Source organism: Chrysemys picta, chromosome 5, assembly GCF_011386835.1.
Source record: "Chrysemys picta bellii isolate R12L10 chromosome 5, ASM1138683v2, whole genome shotgun sequence".
NCBI classification, from domain to species: Eukaryota; Metazoa; Chordata; order Testudines; family Emydidae; genus Chrysemys; species Chrysemys picta.
The window spans coordinates 3420447-3439295 of record NC_088795.1 but is presented as its reverse complement, the minus strand read 5'-3'; the positions used below and the strand labels follow the sequence as shown (position 1 = coordinate 3439295).

Below are 18849 nucleotides of genomic sequence, written 5' to 3'. Positions count from 1 at the left end.
ATACACCCAGCTGCTGGTGCTCCATTCCCTTCCGTAGGGAAGTAAAGCATTGCTCTCGACCCACTGCTTCTAGCACTGGAGCTGGGGATGAGCCCTTTGCGTGTGGTAGCAGCCTTGGGCGTGCTGCAGACCTAGGTGGGGAGCCCAGTGGGTGCTGGGGTTGCTGCCAAGGCTGTTTCGTCTGAGGATGAGAAGAGCACTGTTGGGACTGACGTTTCTTCTCCATGAACGGCCAGCGATTGTGTTGCCTTAACAATAATAGTGGAGAAAACCTCTTCAGCAGCTGGCCCTGCAGGCATAGGAGTGCGGTGGCCTGTTGGTGTATGCAGACTTCCCTAGGGACACTCTGAGGGTAGGGGGATCCCGGATGGAGAACAGAGGCAGGAAAAGCATTGCTGTGTAGTTTAAAGTGCATTATTCTCCCTTCTTTCTCTAAGGCAGCGTCACCAAAGCATGCATCATTCTGAGGAGTATAGAAGAGCTGAAGCATAAGCCAGGCATGGTGAGTGGCAGTTAACAGACACCATCCCAGAATACCATCATCCTTTTCATGTTCCTTCCCTGTTCCTGTTTTCCTGTCTCCTGAGCTACTCCTGGGCTGAGATTCAGATCTGGGTGCCCAGCGTTGGTCTTAGTCTGCTGGTCTGCTTGCACAGTGCGGCTTGGTTGCTGAGATTTTTGATACACAGCATTATGCCTCAGAGTAGATGTTAGACTTTAGATAGCTCACTTATTGTGGTGAAAACCAGCCAGACAAAGGGTAATAACTTGCATCAGAGTCCCCCAACTTGTTTTTAGAATGGACAACTTCCCTCTCATTCACAGTTTCACGGACCTGCCTCCCTTTCCTACAGCACTCCCTTAACAGCCCTTGGGCAGCTACAGCAATTGCTTGCCCAGTAAGCAATGTTGGGAAAGTACCAAACACATTTTTAAGCTGCTTTATGTGGCGGTGAGCAGCAGAAAGGAAGGAGGAGCCGGTAACGTAAGACCTTTCAGATCCCACCAGGGCCCCAGCAGCAGCAAGCGCCCTGCCGAACATCATGGTGTTGAGAGCACGGTGTGGCAGCCTTTGCTTTCCCAGTTCAGTGATTCTCTCATCCTTTATCCTTCATTGATTGGAAACCTTTTAAACAACAGTTCTCCGGGGCTGTTTCAACCATTGCAGTAACGTCCTGGCTGTACTGGGGAGGCGGCTGCTTCAAAAGTCCATTGGAGCAGTTCGTTCTGTTCCCTTTTTCTTCAGCGATTCTTTTAATAACATGTATACATGAAAAGTTTCTTTAAATGATCACTTACAAGTAGTGCCCGTCCCTTGACTGCACGCTGACTGTTGTTGGGGTTTGCAGGTGTCTGCGTTAGTGACGATGTACAGTCATGAAGAAGACATTGACAGTGCTATTGAGGTCTTCACGCAAGCTATCCACTGGTACCAGGAATACCAGGCAAGTAGATCAGGGAAGACAATACATTTGAGAGTTGAAGCTACTTTTTGTCCCTTACTAACTTGCTGGAGACCAGCTGTTCCTGACCAGCTCCTACCTGTACATCGCCCGGAGAGGCAATAAGCGGTCTCCTTGCCAACGGCTCGCTACGGCTGATGAGATGCTGGGGGGCCGGGGACATTCTACTCCATGTCTCTCTCTGTGTGTGACATGCTGCTTGCACCAGGTTTGTCATTTGGACCAATGGCAAGTCTGCAGTGTGGAGAAAATGGCAGACTCTCTTTACCAGCTCTTCCAGTGCCTGTCAGGTTATAGATTCTGCAGGCTAGCAGAGGGCACCGCAGTGTTGCCCCTCTTCCCGTGTGGACACTGGAGGAGCAGCAGTCAGTTGGCTTTGTGCACTTACTTAAGAAGGAAAAGTTTGAGCAGGAGAGCTTTAGAGGGGGACACTGATTCCAGCCCGGCAGCCTGCCGGCTGTACTCGGTTAATCGGAACGGCAGCCTGCCGGCTGTACTCGGATAATCGGAACGGCAGCCCGCCGGCTGTACTCGGTTAATCGGAACGGCAGCCCGCCGGCTGTACTCGGTTAATCGGAACGGCAGCCCGCCGGCTGTACTCGGTTAATCGGAACGGCAGCCCGCTGGCTGTACTCGGTTAATCGGAACGGCAGCCCTGCCGGCTGTACTCGGTTAATCGGAACGGCAGCCCACTGGCTGTACTCGGTTAATCGGAACGGCAGCCCGCCGGCTGTACTCGGTTAATCGGAACGGCAGCCCGCCGGCTGTACTCGGTTAATCGGAACGGCAGCCCGCCGGCTGTACTCGGTTAATCGGAACGGCAGCCTGCTGGCTGTACTCGGTTAATCGGAACGGCAGCCCGCTGGCTGTACTCGGTTAATCGGAACGGCAGCCCGCTGGCTGTACTCGGTTAATCGGAACGGCAGCCTGCCGGCTGTACTCGGTTGATCGGAACGGCAGCCCGCTGGCTGTACTCGGATAATCGGAACGACAGCCTGCCGGCTGTACTCGGTTAATCGGTACGGCAGCCCGCCGGCTGTACTCGGTTAATCGGAACGGCAGCCCGCCGGCTGTACTCGGTTAATTGGAACGACAGCCCGCCGGCTGTACTCGGTTAATCGGAACGGCAGCCTGCCGGCTGTACTCGGTTAATCGGAACGGCAGCCTGCCGGCTGTACTCGGTTAATCGGAATGTCAGGCCGCTGAAAGGAGCCACTTGGAGTCTGTCTGATGAGCAGAGTGATTGTTTCACTGGGGGCTCAGTAATTAGTTCCTGGAACCTGGTTATTTTGAGGCTGGATGTAGCAATTATTTCAGCAAACTGTGAATTGCCAGAAGAAGCACGAGCCCCATGGGAAGTGTTCTCATAAAGCTGCCTTGGCATTAGCTGTTTCCCATGTTTCTCTCTTCCCTGGTTTTCTGTCAGCAAGGACGCTTGGCTTTTCAAAATGCGTCTGCCTGCACTTGTTCCCCACCTTATGATCTGGTGCCTTGGCTGGTCACTGGGGAAATGGCTGATGTCCTAAACCAGGCTGTGACTACAGGTTGCAAATAAACAGCAGCAGCAGATGACTGTTAGTTTTCCGTGATCGTCAGACGCTGGCTAAAATGCCTATCCCCTTCCCATTTTCACCCCCTCCTCCCAATTCTGTTGATCGTGGGCTGCTGGCGGCAGGTGGGATTAGGTTTAAAGCCACAGACTGCCAAGCCTGTCCCTCAAGGAATGGGGAAGCAATTCCTGCGGCTCAGTTCTCCTTCCAGATCCCTTGGGTGGGGAGTGTACGTTGGTCTGAGCCGGTCTCTAGTAACATCAGGAAGCAAAGCAGCCACGTCAGTGACTTGCTAAATGCTGTCAAACATGTCTTCATTTGAAGAACCTTGTCACTTGCAGCCAAAGTCTCCAGTTCACTTGTTGCTGATAAGGGAAGCAGCCAACTTCAAGCTGAAGTACGGGAGGAAGAAGGAAGCGATCAGCGACCTGGAAGAGCTGTGGAAGTGAGTTCCGGGAGGGGAGAGGGGTATCCTGTTTTCCTTCTGGACCTGAGCCGTGGTCCTGCTGTTTTGTGCACTGAAACATGGGCAGTGCCTGGTCCCTGTGAGGACTGCTCAGGGGTTCTGGAGCCAGATAACGTGTGAGGCAGTAGTTCCTCCTTTTAGACATTGTAAAGGGGCTTCTGGTCAAAGCGGTGCTCCCTGCCCCACCCCTTGGATGAAGTAACTGCTACAGCAGGCCAAGCCCCACAATCTGTAGGAACAGCTCTCTTTCTCTGTTGTGGGTGCTTGTGCGGTACATCCTGATAGAAGCTGTCTCTTTCATGTTGGATGCCATGTCTTCTGTCCCCAGCCAGCACCCATTCCCTGTGGGAGGAGTTCCCCAGTATCTGAAATTCATATGAACCCCCAGGTCCTTCTTGGTGCTGGCATATTCTGAGGACTGATCTGCAGCTCTCTCTCCTGTTGTGCGAAAAAACAGATCAGCCTGTCTGTGCAGTCTGAGCGAATTGTGGAGCGAAGCAGAGGCAGTGTGGGGGTTTTTTGTTTTTTTTTTTAATAGGGATAGAAGGTTTTCGTAGGAGCGACCTTAAAAAAGACACCAATTAAAAAAATTTAGACTAAGAAAATGGGTAAGAAAAATGACAACAGACGCTAGATTTCTAGGGTTGGTGGCTGCATGGTCCCTGGGGAGAGGCTAGTCAAAGTGGCTGGCAGTGAACATCCTGCATTGTACTCTATCAGCACCTGCTGTTGCACACGCTGAAAGCACCTGCCTGGGGCTAGCCAGCGCTGGGCTGTGTGGTTAGCTATAGTGCACACTCTGGGCGTGGCTCGTGTTCGTAGAGTGTTCAGTGAACTTCAGAATGTTCCTTTCTTCTTCTCTTCAAGGCAAAACCCAAAAGACATTCATACTCTGGCCCAGCTCATCTCTGCGTACTCCCTCGTAGACCCCGAGAAGGCGAAGGTGTATCCTTTGTGGCGGTGACTGGGCTTGCAGAGGGGAAGGGGGTTGCTGTCCCTTCGGTTCCCAGAATGTTTTCCTAATGATGTCATGAGTGTTAGGAATTTTTGAGCTGCTTCAGGACCCTTCCAACAGGGACATCAGGGAACCTCTGACCCTGGGGAGAGCGGGAAGGTCATAGTGCAACTCCACATTAAGGGAGGGCTTTTCAAAAGCACCTAAGTGAGTTGGGTGCCTACCTGCTATTTACTTCTAGTAAGATTTGGGTGTCTAAATTCCCTTAGGGCTTTTAAATCTCCCCTTGGCCCCCCAAAAGCAATGAGAGCTTCAGTCAGTTAATGATGAGCGAACAGATCAGTATGCTCCAACTTTTTGCTGTGGCATTTTTGTCCTATAGTGGTAACACGTTGTACTTTCCCACTGAATCGTTTGGTGTAACTCTTATTATAATAACCAATTCTTACCGCACTTCCCGTCAGGAGCTCTCAAAGCGCGTTACAGAGGAGGTCCAGGTCATCACTCCCGTTGTACAGATGGGGAAACAGGCACCTAGAAGGGAAGTGACTTGTCCAAGGTCACCCAGCAGGCCAGTGGCAAAGCCAGAAACAAAACCCAGGTCTCCTGGGTCCCTGTCTGTTGCCCTCTCCACTAATTCACTCTGTGTATGGATTGGAGCTGCTGGTTAATCTCCCTGGGACAAAGATGGGGTTTGAGTTGCTGCTGGTGTCTCCGTCCCAACTCTCTTTGCTGAATGCATTCCTGTTTCCATTCCTGAGCTCTGCCCCTCGACAGCCTTAGCAAACACTTGCCCTCGTCGGACACGATGTCTTTGAAAGTAGACGTGGATGCGCTTGAAAATTCCCCCGGGGCTACGTATGTTCGGAAGAAAGGCGGAAAGCTCACGGGAGAGAACCAGCAGAAAGAGCAAGGGTAAAAAGCATCTCTCACGCCCATCATTCCCTTCCCTGGGCTTGGGGTTAGAAAGCACCTGCTGTGTGGATCACCTCAGAGCTTCAGACCTGTTCCTCCAGCCACCCTGCAAATGGTCTGACCAGTCGAAAAGCAGGCTGTCCCTTAGAGTGTCTGTAGGTAACTCCGGGAGGTCCAGAGGGGGACAGCAGTCGTCCCGATCAGTGATGCAAAGGAAATGTCCCTATCTGCGATGCAGAGGTGGGCAGCAAGGCCCTTGTGAAGCCAGAGCTGCGCACACCACTAGAGTGAGGCCAAGCGTGGTCCGGGGAACATTCCCTCACGCTGGGGTTCTCGTGCATTGGCTTGTGGAGCGTTTGCTGGCGGGCTGCAGAATGAAACATTGAGCCGGGGAAATGGGGGTGTTCTGGGAGCAGGAGTCAGGGGCTCTGACAGACTGGTCTGCGGGGGAAGTAACTGGAGATCCATTGCCCTAGGGGATTAGAACCGTTTCTCTGAGACTAGTGTCCTTTCCTCCTCACCTCCTCACTTCTTTGAAAAAAGAGCCATTCCTCTCGTCCCAACCCTGGCTCCGCGCTTGTCACTGGAACCCACTGCGGCACTGTGATCTTCTTTCTCCTCCTCCCTCTTTTAGGCAAGGGGATGTAAAGAAAAAGAAGAGGAAAAAGAAGGGTGAGTTGTGTGTTTTTGTAGTACACCGTTGCTGTAACAACAGCAGTTTGCAGCCTCGGCCACACCTTGTTATCTGTGCCCTGCCCCCTTCCCTGGTAACGTTCTTTAAACTCCCATCCAGCGGGATCAGAAGATTGTGAAAATCCCAGGCTGTGTTTTGAGGGTGGGGGGAGTTAGGTGCCCAAGTCCCATAAACGCTAAGTGCTTCATTCCCTTGGTGGGGGAGGGGGAGGGTTTGGAAATCCCACCTGTAGAGTTTAAACCACCTCTTTTAAAGAATGACAGGTGGCTGCTGCATGCCCTCCCTCACACCAGGTTTGTGCTTCCTGCCTAGTACTATCTCTTCAGCCTCAGCTGCTGGGTTCGATGTAACATGGGAAGTGGCCAGGCCTGAGCCCCCTCTATTCCCATTGGCATCAGTGGATCACACAGGATTGGGTCCTAAACAAACCAGAACCCTGCTGATTTCCAAGCCTTGGTTTCCTGACAGTATTTCCCAGAGGAGGAAAGCAGCCTGTCAGACCTAGCATGCAAAGCTCCGCCGGCGAGAGGCGCTTCGTTTGACTCTGCACCTTGGAGGCTTAAGCTTTGTAGAGTCACAGATTCCAAGGCCAGAAGGGACTACCCTGACCCCCGGTGTATAACATAGGCCAGAGAACTGCCCTGGAATCATTCCTTGAGCAGATCTTTTAGCACAACATCCCAGACGGAAGGAAGATTACTCAAGCTTCATATCAATGTGTGGGGCTTTTCCTCACCATGTCACATGATCTCCACTTTTTTCTCCTGACGGCTGTGCAGGAAAACTGCCTAAGAACTATGATCCCAAGATGACCCCGGACCCTGAGCGGTGGCTTCCGATGCGAGAGCGCTCCTATTATCGCGGCAGGAAGAAGGGCAAAAAGAAGGATCAGATTGGAAAGGGAACCCAGGGAGCAACGACAGCTGGCACGTCTGAGCTGTGAGTAGGGGTTGCAGAGAAGAGTGCTTTGTAATTACACAGTGCCTCAGGCAGCAAACACTCCTCAACTGCTTCACAAACATGGCCTCCAGATCCCACTGAGACTGGTGAGGCTCATCCTCTGGTTCTCGCAGTGCATTGAGTCTGATTTGTTTGCTCTGTAGATTGCCAGCTCCCCAGGGCAGGGACTGTATCTGTAGTTGTCTTAAACTGAGCACATCGTCAGTGTGTGGCATGAGTCTGGCGTACGCCAGGCGTGTGGGACTGGACCATAATGCACAAAGTATTAAACTTTGTCACTAAACATCAGTCATTAAACACAGTAGTTCTTCAACAGCTTACGGCTGAATTAGGCAGCACTTTGGAACAGGATAAGTGAAACATCCTTATCCAATTGCACGTGTGGGAAAACTTGGGTAGAAAGAATTACATAAGAATATTAGAACGGCCATACTGGATCGTCCAGCCCAGTATCCTGTCTTCTGACAATGGCCGATGCCAGGTGCCCCAGAGGGAATGAACAGAACACTTGTAAACATCCAGTGATTCATCCCATCGCCCATTCCCAGCTTCTGGCAAACAGAGGCTAGGGACACCATCCCTGCCCACCCTGGCTAATAGCCATTGATGGACCTATCCTCCAGGAACTTACATAGTTCTTTTTTGAACGCTGCCTTGGACTTAGCTTAATGGTAGAGCTGCTGCAACTTTTCCAGTAGCCTTTCCTTTGTGGCGCCCCTGGGGTGGAATGAATTCTGTCTCTCTCATCACACTCGTGTGTATAATATGGGCCTAGTGTGAAATTGGCAACTTATGGCTAAATCACTTCTTAGTGTAGCTGATTACTTTAGCAAGGATTGAAACTATTACGCTACTACTAGCAGTTAAAAGCAAACGGGAGTTGTCGTTCCTCTTAACCCGTATGGTACTGGAGTCACTTGTGAACACGTTGGCCATGGCTCTGATTGCAGTCTGGTGAGTTGGGACTCTCAGCTATGCAGCTGTTGCTACCTGCAAATCACAGGCTCAGAATTTGTACCCAGGGCAGAGGCTTAGCAGAAGTCAATGGTTATTTTTTGTTGTTGTGATGTACGTACATCAATTCTTACTGTTAAACATTTTGAAATGTATCAGTTTTATTTTTTTCCGTGATGTGAACTGAAGGGTTTCACCTAGTTTTTATTATTATTTTTCTATTTGAATGTTCACAGTCACAGAAAATTAAGGTGGGGGGTGTCAGACAATAACTGTGTAGTGACCCCTGATCCCAGCAGGGGAAAGATGCGGGGAAGGCTGAGTTCCTGGCAGGGCAGAGCAGAGACTGAGAGCAGGAGGATGAGCCGGTGACCGTGGGGCAGGCCACCTTGCTGTCTCCAGCTCCAGTGCGGTGCAGAGAGCCTCCTGCAGCCCCACTGTTACAGCCCTGCTCACTCACTCGCTGTGTGGGAGCTATCCCTGGGCAAGAGCCATTCAGCAGCAGGGTGGCCTCCTTCGCAGCCAGGGGCTCGTCATTGTCCTTGCAGGCCTGGCTGGGGGTTGCTGTTTTGCCCCATCAGAACCCCAGTCTTCCCCACACCTGGGGCCTGCAGGGATGGGATACCCAACAGTACGTGTCATCTGGGTGATGCTCCAAAGGAGAGGTATGTTGGGGTTTTTAAAAGTGCCTAATGGAGGTAAGTACCCCTTGACTTTCACCTGATTCCCTTGCACCCCTTCACGACCCCAGCCCAGACAGAATGCGGGACCTGGTACTTTGTCCTTAGTTAACAAACAGGTGATTTATGCTACCTGAGGTTTGGGTGGAAAGGTCCCTTCAGCCCAGAATTTGTTTTCTGCAAGCTTGTGCCATTCTTCTGACATTAAATGTTCTGATTTGGAACCAAAGCGTGAGCTGGTTGCGGTTTTCTGGAGCTAGAGCTAGGATGCAAATCACACTTCCTAAAAGTTTCTTGGCTCCTGTCTTCTTCCCTTCCTGCTTTTCAGGTGTTCCACATGACACGCCTGATGAACTAGAAAGGAGCCTGTGCACACCCTTCTGTTTAGTCAGCTGCTACAGACTCTTCAAACCTCCTGAGCATGATTCTGGGCTAAAGTGAGGTTCTGTTTGCATTGAACTCAGTAAATTGTGCACTGGATGGGAGCTCAGTGCTGCCACTTGCAGGGCCAAGCAGGGAGGGGCTGGGTTATGGCAGGGGGAGACCTGGTGCAAACAACCTTCCCGTAAGAGTGCAGGCAGGAGAACAGCAACAGCCTGGCTTCGGTTGGGTTTGTACTGCTCATCTGCATTTCCCGGAGTGTGAGATTTCTACTTTGTGTCTGAATAATTTATCCATAACCCAGACAGTGTGCTCACTTCAATTGTTGGGCTGTAATTCCGCAGCTTTAAAAGCAAATCCCATGGCCAATTGCTTTTTTATCTGTTTTGGAGTCTAAATTAGTTTCCCTTTGATTTCTGTTCTGGGCAAGGAAAGGGAAAATGTTCCTCTCTCTAGCAGCGATGTTCGAAGTCCCCCGGCCCTGGGAGGCACACCTAACCCAGCGGCGTTACCTGTCTCCCTGCAGGGATGCCAGTAAGACAGCAAGCAGCCCGCCTACCTCCCCCCGGCCTGGCAGCACCACAGCCACGTCCTCCGCAGCCACGAGTAACATGATCCCTCCCCGGCACCAGAAACCTGCTGGCGCTGCAGCAACCAAGAAGAAGCAGCAGCAGAAGAAGAAGAAAGGAGGCAAGGGAGGCTGGTGACGAGAGCGGCTGCCGAGCTGGCCATGTGAGGGACTGGAGCTCTCTGCTGTAAAGTGCTGAGAACAGAATAAAGGTCAGAGTAAGAAGCAGCACAAAGTCACAGCTTCCTTCACGCTGTCTTGAAAAGGTTCCTCCTGGGCTTCGTTTCCTCTGCAGTGGGAAGGGAAGGGAAGGTTTTCCTCCGCCCATCCCCGCTCCCTTTCCTAAGTCGCTGCCCGATTCTTCCCTCGGTTATTTGGGGGGAGGGGGAGGAGGCTTATGGTTCATTTGCTTACTGAGTCAGACTGTTGTCCCTCCCGGTGTACCCGTGGCCCCCTGCGGCAGTTACACTAACACAGGGTATTTCCCCAGTCCTGCTTACAGCAGAGAATCAGCTGGAGTGATGAGTCTTGACAAACATGCCGCATTACTGGCCTCCCCACAGGCCCATGCTGTCTCTGGGCTGCCTGACAAAGCCCTCACCTAGGTGACAGGAGGGCAAGATGGAGCCTATGGGCTGCTGCCTGGAGGCGGCTGTGCATGGCGGAAGGGACAGTTCACTATCACTCCATTTTGTGGCTTGAGTTCTGGAGAGCCACATTCTTAAACGTGTCAATTAAGAACAATCTGAGGTTGCGTGGAGCTTCCCAGGGCAAGGTGCAGGCGACCTGTGGCGCCTTGGCACAGTCTGTCGGCTTTGATTTCCTCTAGCCAAACAGAGCGTATGAGAATGCTGCTTTGTTAGCAGATAACGCTGGCCTTCAGGAGCGCTGCGTGTGTGAGCAGCCTACGCTCCGCGTTCTGGGTTCCGTGAGGAACAAACTCTTCTGGAATGAGGTGGGGCATTGGAAATGGTGCACTTCTCCTCTGGGGTCGGACTGCTGAACTCTCAGAGCATCTGCCCTGTGGTGTCTGGCATTGGAATACTTTGTTTTCAGGGTCTGGCCATGTCCAAGGGACACAGTCCAGATTTCAGCCTTCATATGTATTATGACCTGTGTGGGTGCAATCTTCGGGGGTTTAGGAATATGCAGGAAGATGCTGTAGACAATGCCTCATGGCCTGCTTCTCCTGCTGTCTTACTGATGCACACTCCTGTGCCAGCCTAAAGCCCCTGAATTGTAAGATGGTGTCTGGGGTTTTATTCCGATATTTGTGGGGATAGTGCACTGGAATGTGATAGCCACTACGGGGGCACCAGTCGCACTCAGCTCCTTGCGAAGAAATGAGCATAGGAGTTGGCTCTTGGGGGCCCCTGGGCTGGTTAGGCTTTCTCCGATCTGCTGTGAGGGTACCTCTTTAAGGATGGGAGTCTTGCTTCCTCCACATTTGTGGTAGCCGTTAACTCTATGTGATTGAAATAACGAAGCCTGGCAACCCCAGACGGCCTTACAGACAGCACACTGTACATAGACTGGTGCACAAGTGTCAGTGGGTCTGCAGGCTGCAGTTCAGACAGCCAGGCCCGCTAAGCTGGGATGGATTTATTGCATGGCACGGGAACAGTATTTCTTACTGTAGCAGAAATTCCTGGAGACCGTCAGACAAAAACCATAAGCAAAGGAACTTCCGTACTTGCATTTCCAGCTACCAACATGTCAGACACAGTGCTTTTCAGTCTCAGTCACAACCGTTGCACCATCTCATCTTAGCACTGTAGGGGCGCATAGCTCCTGGGTTAACCAGCTACAGTCTAAGAAGCAGAAACGTTCGGAGGACAGTTGCTTGGCAGTTGCTAGCAGGTAGCAACAGTCAGGGTAGAAAAGGAAGCATGTGTGGACTGGAAGGAATTCTCTAGCAGCAGCTGACTCCAAGACCAAGTTACAGTGAGTATTGTGCTTTGGGTGGCAGGCAGATCGGGCACAAAAACTCATTTTTGTGCTACTCGTTTGTATAGCACAAGAGAATGGGCTGAGAACAGGGGTAACTGAACAAAACACAATTATTTTTTACAGAAAGAACCCGAATGCAGTGTTAGAAATCACTACATCTATCACGTGTATGGTCTCTAACTAGAACTATGAAGAGTAAATCATAACACACTAAGCAACTTTCACTCTGACTTTCGAGTGTATATATTTAGATGTTTGCAATCTAGTTTGGAGAACTCTACATTCTTAATAATCATGGCCAAACGGTCAAATGTGAAGACTGGAAGTTCAGACACCACAATAAAAATGGATTGATTTTTGCTGAGCAATCCCAGCTCATGTTGACTTCAACTATCGAGGCATGACCAGTGTTTCCATCTTTCTAATACACTCTTGGACAGTATGTACTGATTTGGTTGGTGCCAGGATCTGTAGTGGCTATATACAGAATATGATGGCTGCTGGCGGCGGGGAGAGCTGTTTTCTCTCCTCTTCCAGTCACAGTTGCTTCTCCCTTTAACTGTAAAGCCCTTCAGCAAATGCTGGTGTTCATACAGTGTAGTTTATTTCTCTCTCCCCGCCCCGCCCGTGCCAGCCAAATGTTGTATTACTAAGCTCTATATCAAAGCTAGAGGGAGGTTTAAACTAATAACTGGCTTGTTTTCCTAGTCAACACTAGAAATAGGCATCTAAGTACCACATTTTTTTTGAGTGGAAGTTTACAGTTGGACTATAATAGATCAGTTTCTATGTAATCACGCTGGCAACTTCCTCCATGCTCCTCTTGCAATGTTGCAAAATAATTTTGCAAAGAACTTGAGTAGGGAAGAGGTATGTAGAGCGGAAGAAAGTATGTGCTAGGAGTGAGGCATTTTGAACTTGGGTGTAAATTGCACTAGTAGAGGGTAGGTGGACAAAGTTTGGCACAAACTACAGGCTTTGTAAAATCAGTCTTTTAGAAAAATCTAAAACTAAACACAATACTGCCAATGAAAACAAACATTGACCTGCAGAATCTGCTTGCAGTGGTTCTCAACGCGTGGGCCACTTGCGACCCAGTCAGCACACAGCTTTGGCCCATTTGACATCCTCAGAGCCATACAGGCTGCGGCCCACATAACACATAGAAAGCTGCAGATGCGGCCCATGATGGTAAATAGGTTGAGAACCACTGCTTTATGCACTACCCAGCATGAGAACCTGAAACTGACTAAACCCACTAGTCTGTTTCATCATCCCAGTGACCATAAATGTGAAAAGTGAACAGCATAACCCAGGAAAATTAAATTTGATTTTTAAAAATCTTTGTTTTCATCCTCTTCCACTAACTGTAGCTAATAAACAACATCATGGGTTGAAAAACTGTTTGTGTTCCTTTTAAATTCCAACACATAGTGCAAGTAAAATACCCCCAGGCTGTGAACTTCAAGTCAGCCTAACTTTTTAGATAATCTATTTAACATTCAGGGCCAGATTTTCCAAAGTGCTTAGCACCAGCAGCTCCCATTTTCCTCAATGGCTGCAGAGTTCTCCATTGTTCTCAGTGGGTGCTGAGTGCTTACAGGGACTTTCAGAAGATGGACTCCAAAACTGCCATCTTGTTAGGCACAGTGAACTTAAACCACCCACTGAGAAAATGAATTCTCCTGTACTTGAACTAATCCTGTTGGAGTCGGTGAGTGTTTACCATGTCATGACAATGAAGACATCTGTGCCAATCCTCACCCCTGGAAAGACCTGGTTGCTGGGGGGGGAGGGCAGGAGGAGTGGGGGGGAAGGCTGTGTGCGGGAGTGGGCTGCTTTGTAAATACCAATTTACCAGAGCTAATCAGAAAACAGCTTTTCCATCCTGTGAGAAATTGCGATATTTTGATACTGAGATGAGATGCTGAAACCTTCAAATATTTATTGAAATGAAATGTTGTGACTCAGAGATTATCAAAACAGGAGGTTTTCACCTGAACCAGGAAATCCAAGAGTGGCCATTTTGAATTCAGTTTTCAGCGCAGTAGGGTGGATGGACAGAGGTTGGAGGACCGACACGTGCAAATAAAATAATTCCCAAGAGGGCCTAGGATGCAGGAAGGGGCAGATACTCCCCCTCATTTGGCCAGGAGGTGGTGCTGCAGGATTTGAGAGCATTTTTCAGGGGTGTAGGGTAGCAAGTAAGGGACTGCCTGCCAGGACTGTGGAGAAGGGAGCTCCCCTGTGGGGAGGGGGAGGGAATCTGAGACGGTGACCTATGGTACCACCTCTGCAGGAGGGCACCAAGGGACCCATTCCGGAACTGGCAGCAACCTACTATCCACTGTAGCATTGGGCTGGCTCTCCAGCCCTGTACGTCCTGGTGCCGCCCCTACCTGCAGTGGGCCTGGTGCACACCACTGGTGCCATGTGGCTCCCTATAGTCTGTCTGGGTCTCCTTGCTGCTCCCTAAAGCTGTGTATTGCTGATGCTGTCTCCACACTGCACCTAGCATCACTTGCATGTATTATGTTGCTTGCATCCACGGTGCAGCAGCTGTGCTTCACTTAGCATCTCCTGCTTTTGGGGTGCATGGGGCTCACTGTGGTCATCATTAAGGCTAAGATTATGGCAGGGAGGTCATGGATTCTGTGACTTCCAGAGACCTCTGGGACATTCTCTGCTTCAGCCCTGGGGTGGCAGGGCAGGAGCTGGCAGGGGGCCCCTGCACCTCCCAGCTCTGGCCCTGGTGCTCTGAGCCGCTGGGGGAGGAAGGGTGGAGGTGGAGCTCTGAGACGCCGCAGATGGCAGGGGGACCTGGACAGTCCCTGCAATCAGGGCTCGGGCTCTCATCCACCCATCAGCCCCATTTTGTCATGCTTATTTTTAGGAAAAGTCAGGGGCTTTTTTTGTTTATTGCCCGTGACCCGTCTCTGACTTTTACTAAAAATAACCATGACAAAAACTTAACCTTCCTCATCGCTCTTTTGTTAGCCTCCTAAAGACAACCTGAAGAATTCTACAGTCAATTTCTCATTTGAAACCAATGTGTTTTATTTCTAACACAACAACTGGGAACTGCTATCTATAACTTCTTGTGCTTTGGGGGACAGGTTACAGTAACAGTACAGGTGAGCTCACATCTTCCCAAGGCTCCTGATTAGGTTCCATGCACACATGCAATCACCGTCACCGAAGTGGATTCTGCTGCCTCTTCCGCCTCGTGGCAATCTGGTTCGCTTCCTGGGGTTCGTGATGCAGAGCTTCTGCAACAGCTCCTCCACTCAGCAAGGCCCAGCCTCGGAAGCTGGTCTTTTCTTCTTCCCACCCCAAAACATTGCCTAGTCTGTTTCATCATCCCACTGACCCTGTCTGCTTTGGCCTAGCTGTTCTCTGAGGGGGAGCAGCCTCTGAAAGCGATCTTTTTGTTGTCTGGGAGTCTGACACGTGCTGAGCATCCCTCCCTGCCTTCCACTTCCTCTCTCTGGGCAGGGACTGAGGGGAAACTAGTGAATAGGCCCTGCTCCCAGCAGTCATGGGGCTCAGAGAGAGACAGGCCCTGGCCTTCCCTGCTACCTTGCCCCTACATACAGAACAGAGAGCATGCCGCGTGCACTGAGACTTCATGTGGCTGCCCTGAACCAATCTGAAACAAGTGCCTTAGCTGGAATGTGTTGACCAGCCCTACTGATTATAGGCAGTTTTATGTACTAAATGCCACCTCGTGGCCGAACTAGGGCATTTCAATGTGAGAAACTGACCAGGAAACAGTGCAAATCCTGTAACATACACCATTTTACATTTCCCCCAATCAATTGTAGGATTGCTCTATTAAAACACTCTACAGTTCACCCTTCTTTGCCCCAGCTGTATGTAACAAATGTATGGAAATAAGCTAGACTGCTATAAGATACCTTAATACCAGTTTATCTGCTACCACACTAAGGGTTGCAGCACTGAACTAGTTTAAAAGAAACAGGTAAAAACTTTGTGCAGGACCACACCTTACATTAGACCTAGGTCAGAAAGAAAGAAGGCTAAAGGCTGGATCCTGTAGACACTTAGGTGCATGCTTAGCTACTTACCAGAGCAGTGCTGCTGAAATCAGTGGAATTACCCATATGAGTAAAGTTACAATATGTTTATATGTGTTAACATAAAGACTGGGCCATAATTTTGGGCTAACCACCTGCATTTTTTAAATGTGAAATGAAAAAACAACAGCCGTCTTAGTTATATGCAAATACATAGGATATAAATGGAGACTGGGCCAAAAATATAAATGTAATTGCATGCAATATTAGAAATGTTTTAATATTTTAACTAGGATAGCTTTGTGTGTGCTATTACCCTGTGGTATTAGCAGCCTGAGCATTGCAGTGATCTGCTAATGATGAGAGGCAGAAAGAGAAACTGACTAATTTCTTTTCACTGTGTCCAAGCCAAAATAAATTAAAATGGGAAAACACCAATAATGTCTAATCTATTAAAGTTTAAAATTCTCTGTGTGTATGATCAATGATGGCATTAATAACTTGAGAAAGGAAATGTTGGTAGTTTTTAAAATGGCATTTAATTTGATAGACAATGTCTGTTATATCTCTAGAACTGGATATTCAAAAGAACTCAGCTCTAGAATCATAGAATCATTGAACTGGAAGGGACCTCGAGAAGTCATCTAGTCTAGTCCCCTACCTCATGGCAGGACTAAGTATTATCTAGACCATCCCTGACAGGTGTTTGTCCAACCTGCTCTTAAAAATCCTCAATGATGGAGATTCCACAACCTCTCTAGGCAATTTATTCCAGTGCATAACCACCCTGACAGTTAGGAAGTTTTTCCTAAGGCCCAACCTAAATCACCCTTGTTGCAATTTAAGCCCATTGCTTGTCCTTGCCTCAGAAGTTAGAGAGAACAATTTTTCGCCCTCCTCCTTGTAACAACCTTTTATATACTTGAAAACTGTTATTCCCCCCCCCCCCATTCTTCTCTTCTCCAGACTAAAAAAAACACAGTTTTTTCAATCTTCCCTCATAGGTCATGTTTTCTAGACCAGTGGTTCTTAACCTTTCCATACTACTGTACCCCTTTCACCTCCCCTAAAAACTACTTGCTTACAAAATCAGACATAAAAATAAGAGTCACAGCACATTACTGAAAAGGTGCTGACTTTCTCATTTTTATCAGATAATTATAACATAAATGAATTGGAATATAACTATTGTACTTCTATTTTAGTGTATGGTATGTACAGCAGTATAAGCAAGTCATTGTTTGAAATTTTAGTTTGTACTGACTGCTAGTGGTGCCTTTTATGTAGCCTGATGTAAAATAGGCAAATATCTAGATGAGTTGATGTACCCCCTGGAAGACCTCTGTGTACCCCCTTGGGGTACGTGTACCCCTGGTTGAGAACCACTGCTGTAGACCTTTAATCATTTTTGTTGCTCTTCTCTTGACATCCTCCAATATGTCTGCAACTTTCCTGCCATGTGGTGCCTAGAATGAGACAATACTCCAGTTGAGGCCTCATCAGCATGGAGTAGAGTGGAAGAATTATGTCTCATGTCTTGCTTACAACACTCCTGCTAATATATCCCAGAATCATGTTTGCTTTTTTTGCAACAGCATTACACTGTTGACTCATATTTAGCTTGTGATCCACTATGACCCCCAGATCCCTTTCTGCAGTACTCCTTCCTAGGCAGTCGTTTTCCATTTTTTATGTATGCAGAGGTGGTCAGATTTTTTTTTTTTTTGGTGATAATAGTTTGACTAAAAATGCCATTTTTGTCAGTTGAAATGATTTGGAAAAATGGTGTCTATTTTGATGAAATTTTATTTAAGGGGGAAAAAATAAAGTGTTTTAATGTTCATAGACTATTGGGGTTGGCAGGGACTGTAGGAGGTCATCTAGTCCAACCCCCTGTTCAAAGCAGGACCAATCCCCAGACAGATTTTTGCCCCAGATCCCTAAATGATTGAACTCATAACCCTGGGTTTAGCAGGTCAATGCTCAATCCACTGAGCTATCCCTCTCCCCCATATTAAAACATCCCATTTGACATTTTTAAAATGGAACACTTTTGTTTTGAAATTACTTTTTGAAAGAAAATTATGTATAAAAATATTTTTAAAAAGTTTAAAAGGATAAAATTGTAATAAAATATTTCAATTAACCCAAAATATTTGGGGGGGGGGGAGATTTTGAATTTTGGTTTCATTCCTCAAAATGGTTTTTTTTAAATTGTGGAATTTGAAAATCCAGGCTCTGCCTCTCCCTCCACTGCTCCCGGGTAGGCACCTGACCATTTGGCCAATTCATTTAAGTGCCTACAGGAGAGCAGCTGCCTACTGACTGTTAAAAATCAGGCCCACAATGTTCTTATTATAGTATCAGCCATGTTTGATTCTGTCTGCCAGGTTACATTGCTGTCCATGGTCATAGGCAGGGCCAGATTAACACTACTGTGGGCCCAGCCCTATTAGATTTTGTGGGGTCCCTGTATACAAGTTTTTTTCCTGGGAGGGAGTTTGGTGCAGGAGGGGGCTGGGGCAGGGGACTGGGGTGCAGGAGGGGGTGCAAGGTGCAGGTTCTGGCTGGGAGGCGCTTATCACAGACCATTCCCAGGCAGGCTGCCTGCCATAACCCCACGGTGCTCCCAGAAGCAGCCAGATGCTAACAGGGGTAGTCAACTTATGGCACGCATGCTGAAGGCAGCACGGGAGCTGATTTTCAGTGGCACTCACACTGCCCGGGTCCTGGCCACTGGTCCGGGGGGCTCTGCATTTTAATTGAAGCTTCTTAAACATTTTAAAACCCTTATTTACTTTACATACAACAATAGTTGTTATATATGATAGACTTATAGAAAGAGACCTTCTAAAAACATTAAAATGTATTACTGGCACGCCAAACCTTACATCAGAGTGAATAAATGAAGACTCGGCACACCACTTCTGAAAGGTTGCCAACCCCTGTGCTAGCACATCTCTGTGGCTGCAAGTGCTGCCCCTGTAGCTCCCACTGGCTGGTTCACAGGGACGGTGCTGGGGTCAGGGGGAACATGCGGAGCCACCTCCCCCCCACGAGGTGCCACAGACATGGTAGCAGCGGGTCGATTCTGGGAGCAGTGTGGGGCTATGGCAGGCAGGCAGGCACGCTGAGTGCCCCACTGTGCTGTGGGACTTTTCGCAGCCTGGAGTTGGAGATTGCTGCCTGTGATTTATTTTGAGCCCCCCCCCTTGAGCTGGGGCCCTGGGCTGCAGCCCCTAAAGCCCCTGCCTTAATCCAGCCCTGGTCCGAGAC

The 18849-nt window shown here is 49.0% G+C and overlaps 1 protein-coding gene across 2 annotated transcripts in view; it reads left to right on the top strand.

Moving 5' to 3' along the window:
• The window catches only part of SRP72 (signal recognition particle 72), a 75353-nt gene that overhangs the window by 33213 nt on the left and 23291 nt on the right, over positions 1-18849 (top strand). The window contains exons 12-19 of one of the 2 annotated variants that reach the window (XR_006176867.2): positions 438-502; positions 1350-1445; positions 3355-3458; positions 4347-4424; positions 5212-5349; positions 5984-6021; positions 6823-6982; positions 9545-9798. Coding sequence is in view for 1 of the 2 variants with exons in the window: in XM_008162785.4 (XP_008161007.2) it covers positions 438-502; positions 1350-1445; positions 3355-3458; positions 4347-4424; positions 5212-5349; positions 5984-6021; positions 6823-6982; positions 9545-9725 (860 nt within the window). In the remaining variant the exon portion in view is untranslated. Of the gene's footprint in view, positions 1-437; positions 503-1349; positions 1446-3354; positions 3459-4346; positions 4425-5211; positions 5350-5983; positions 6022-6822; positions 6983-9544; positions 9822-18849 lie in introns of those variants that run through there. The other variant, XM_008162785.4, reaches the window with a different exon arrangement.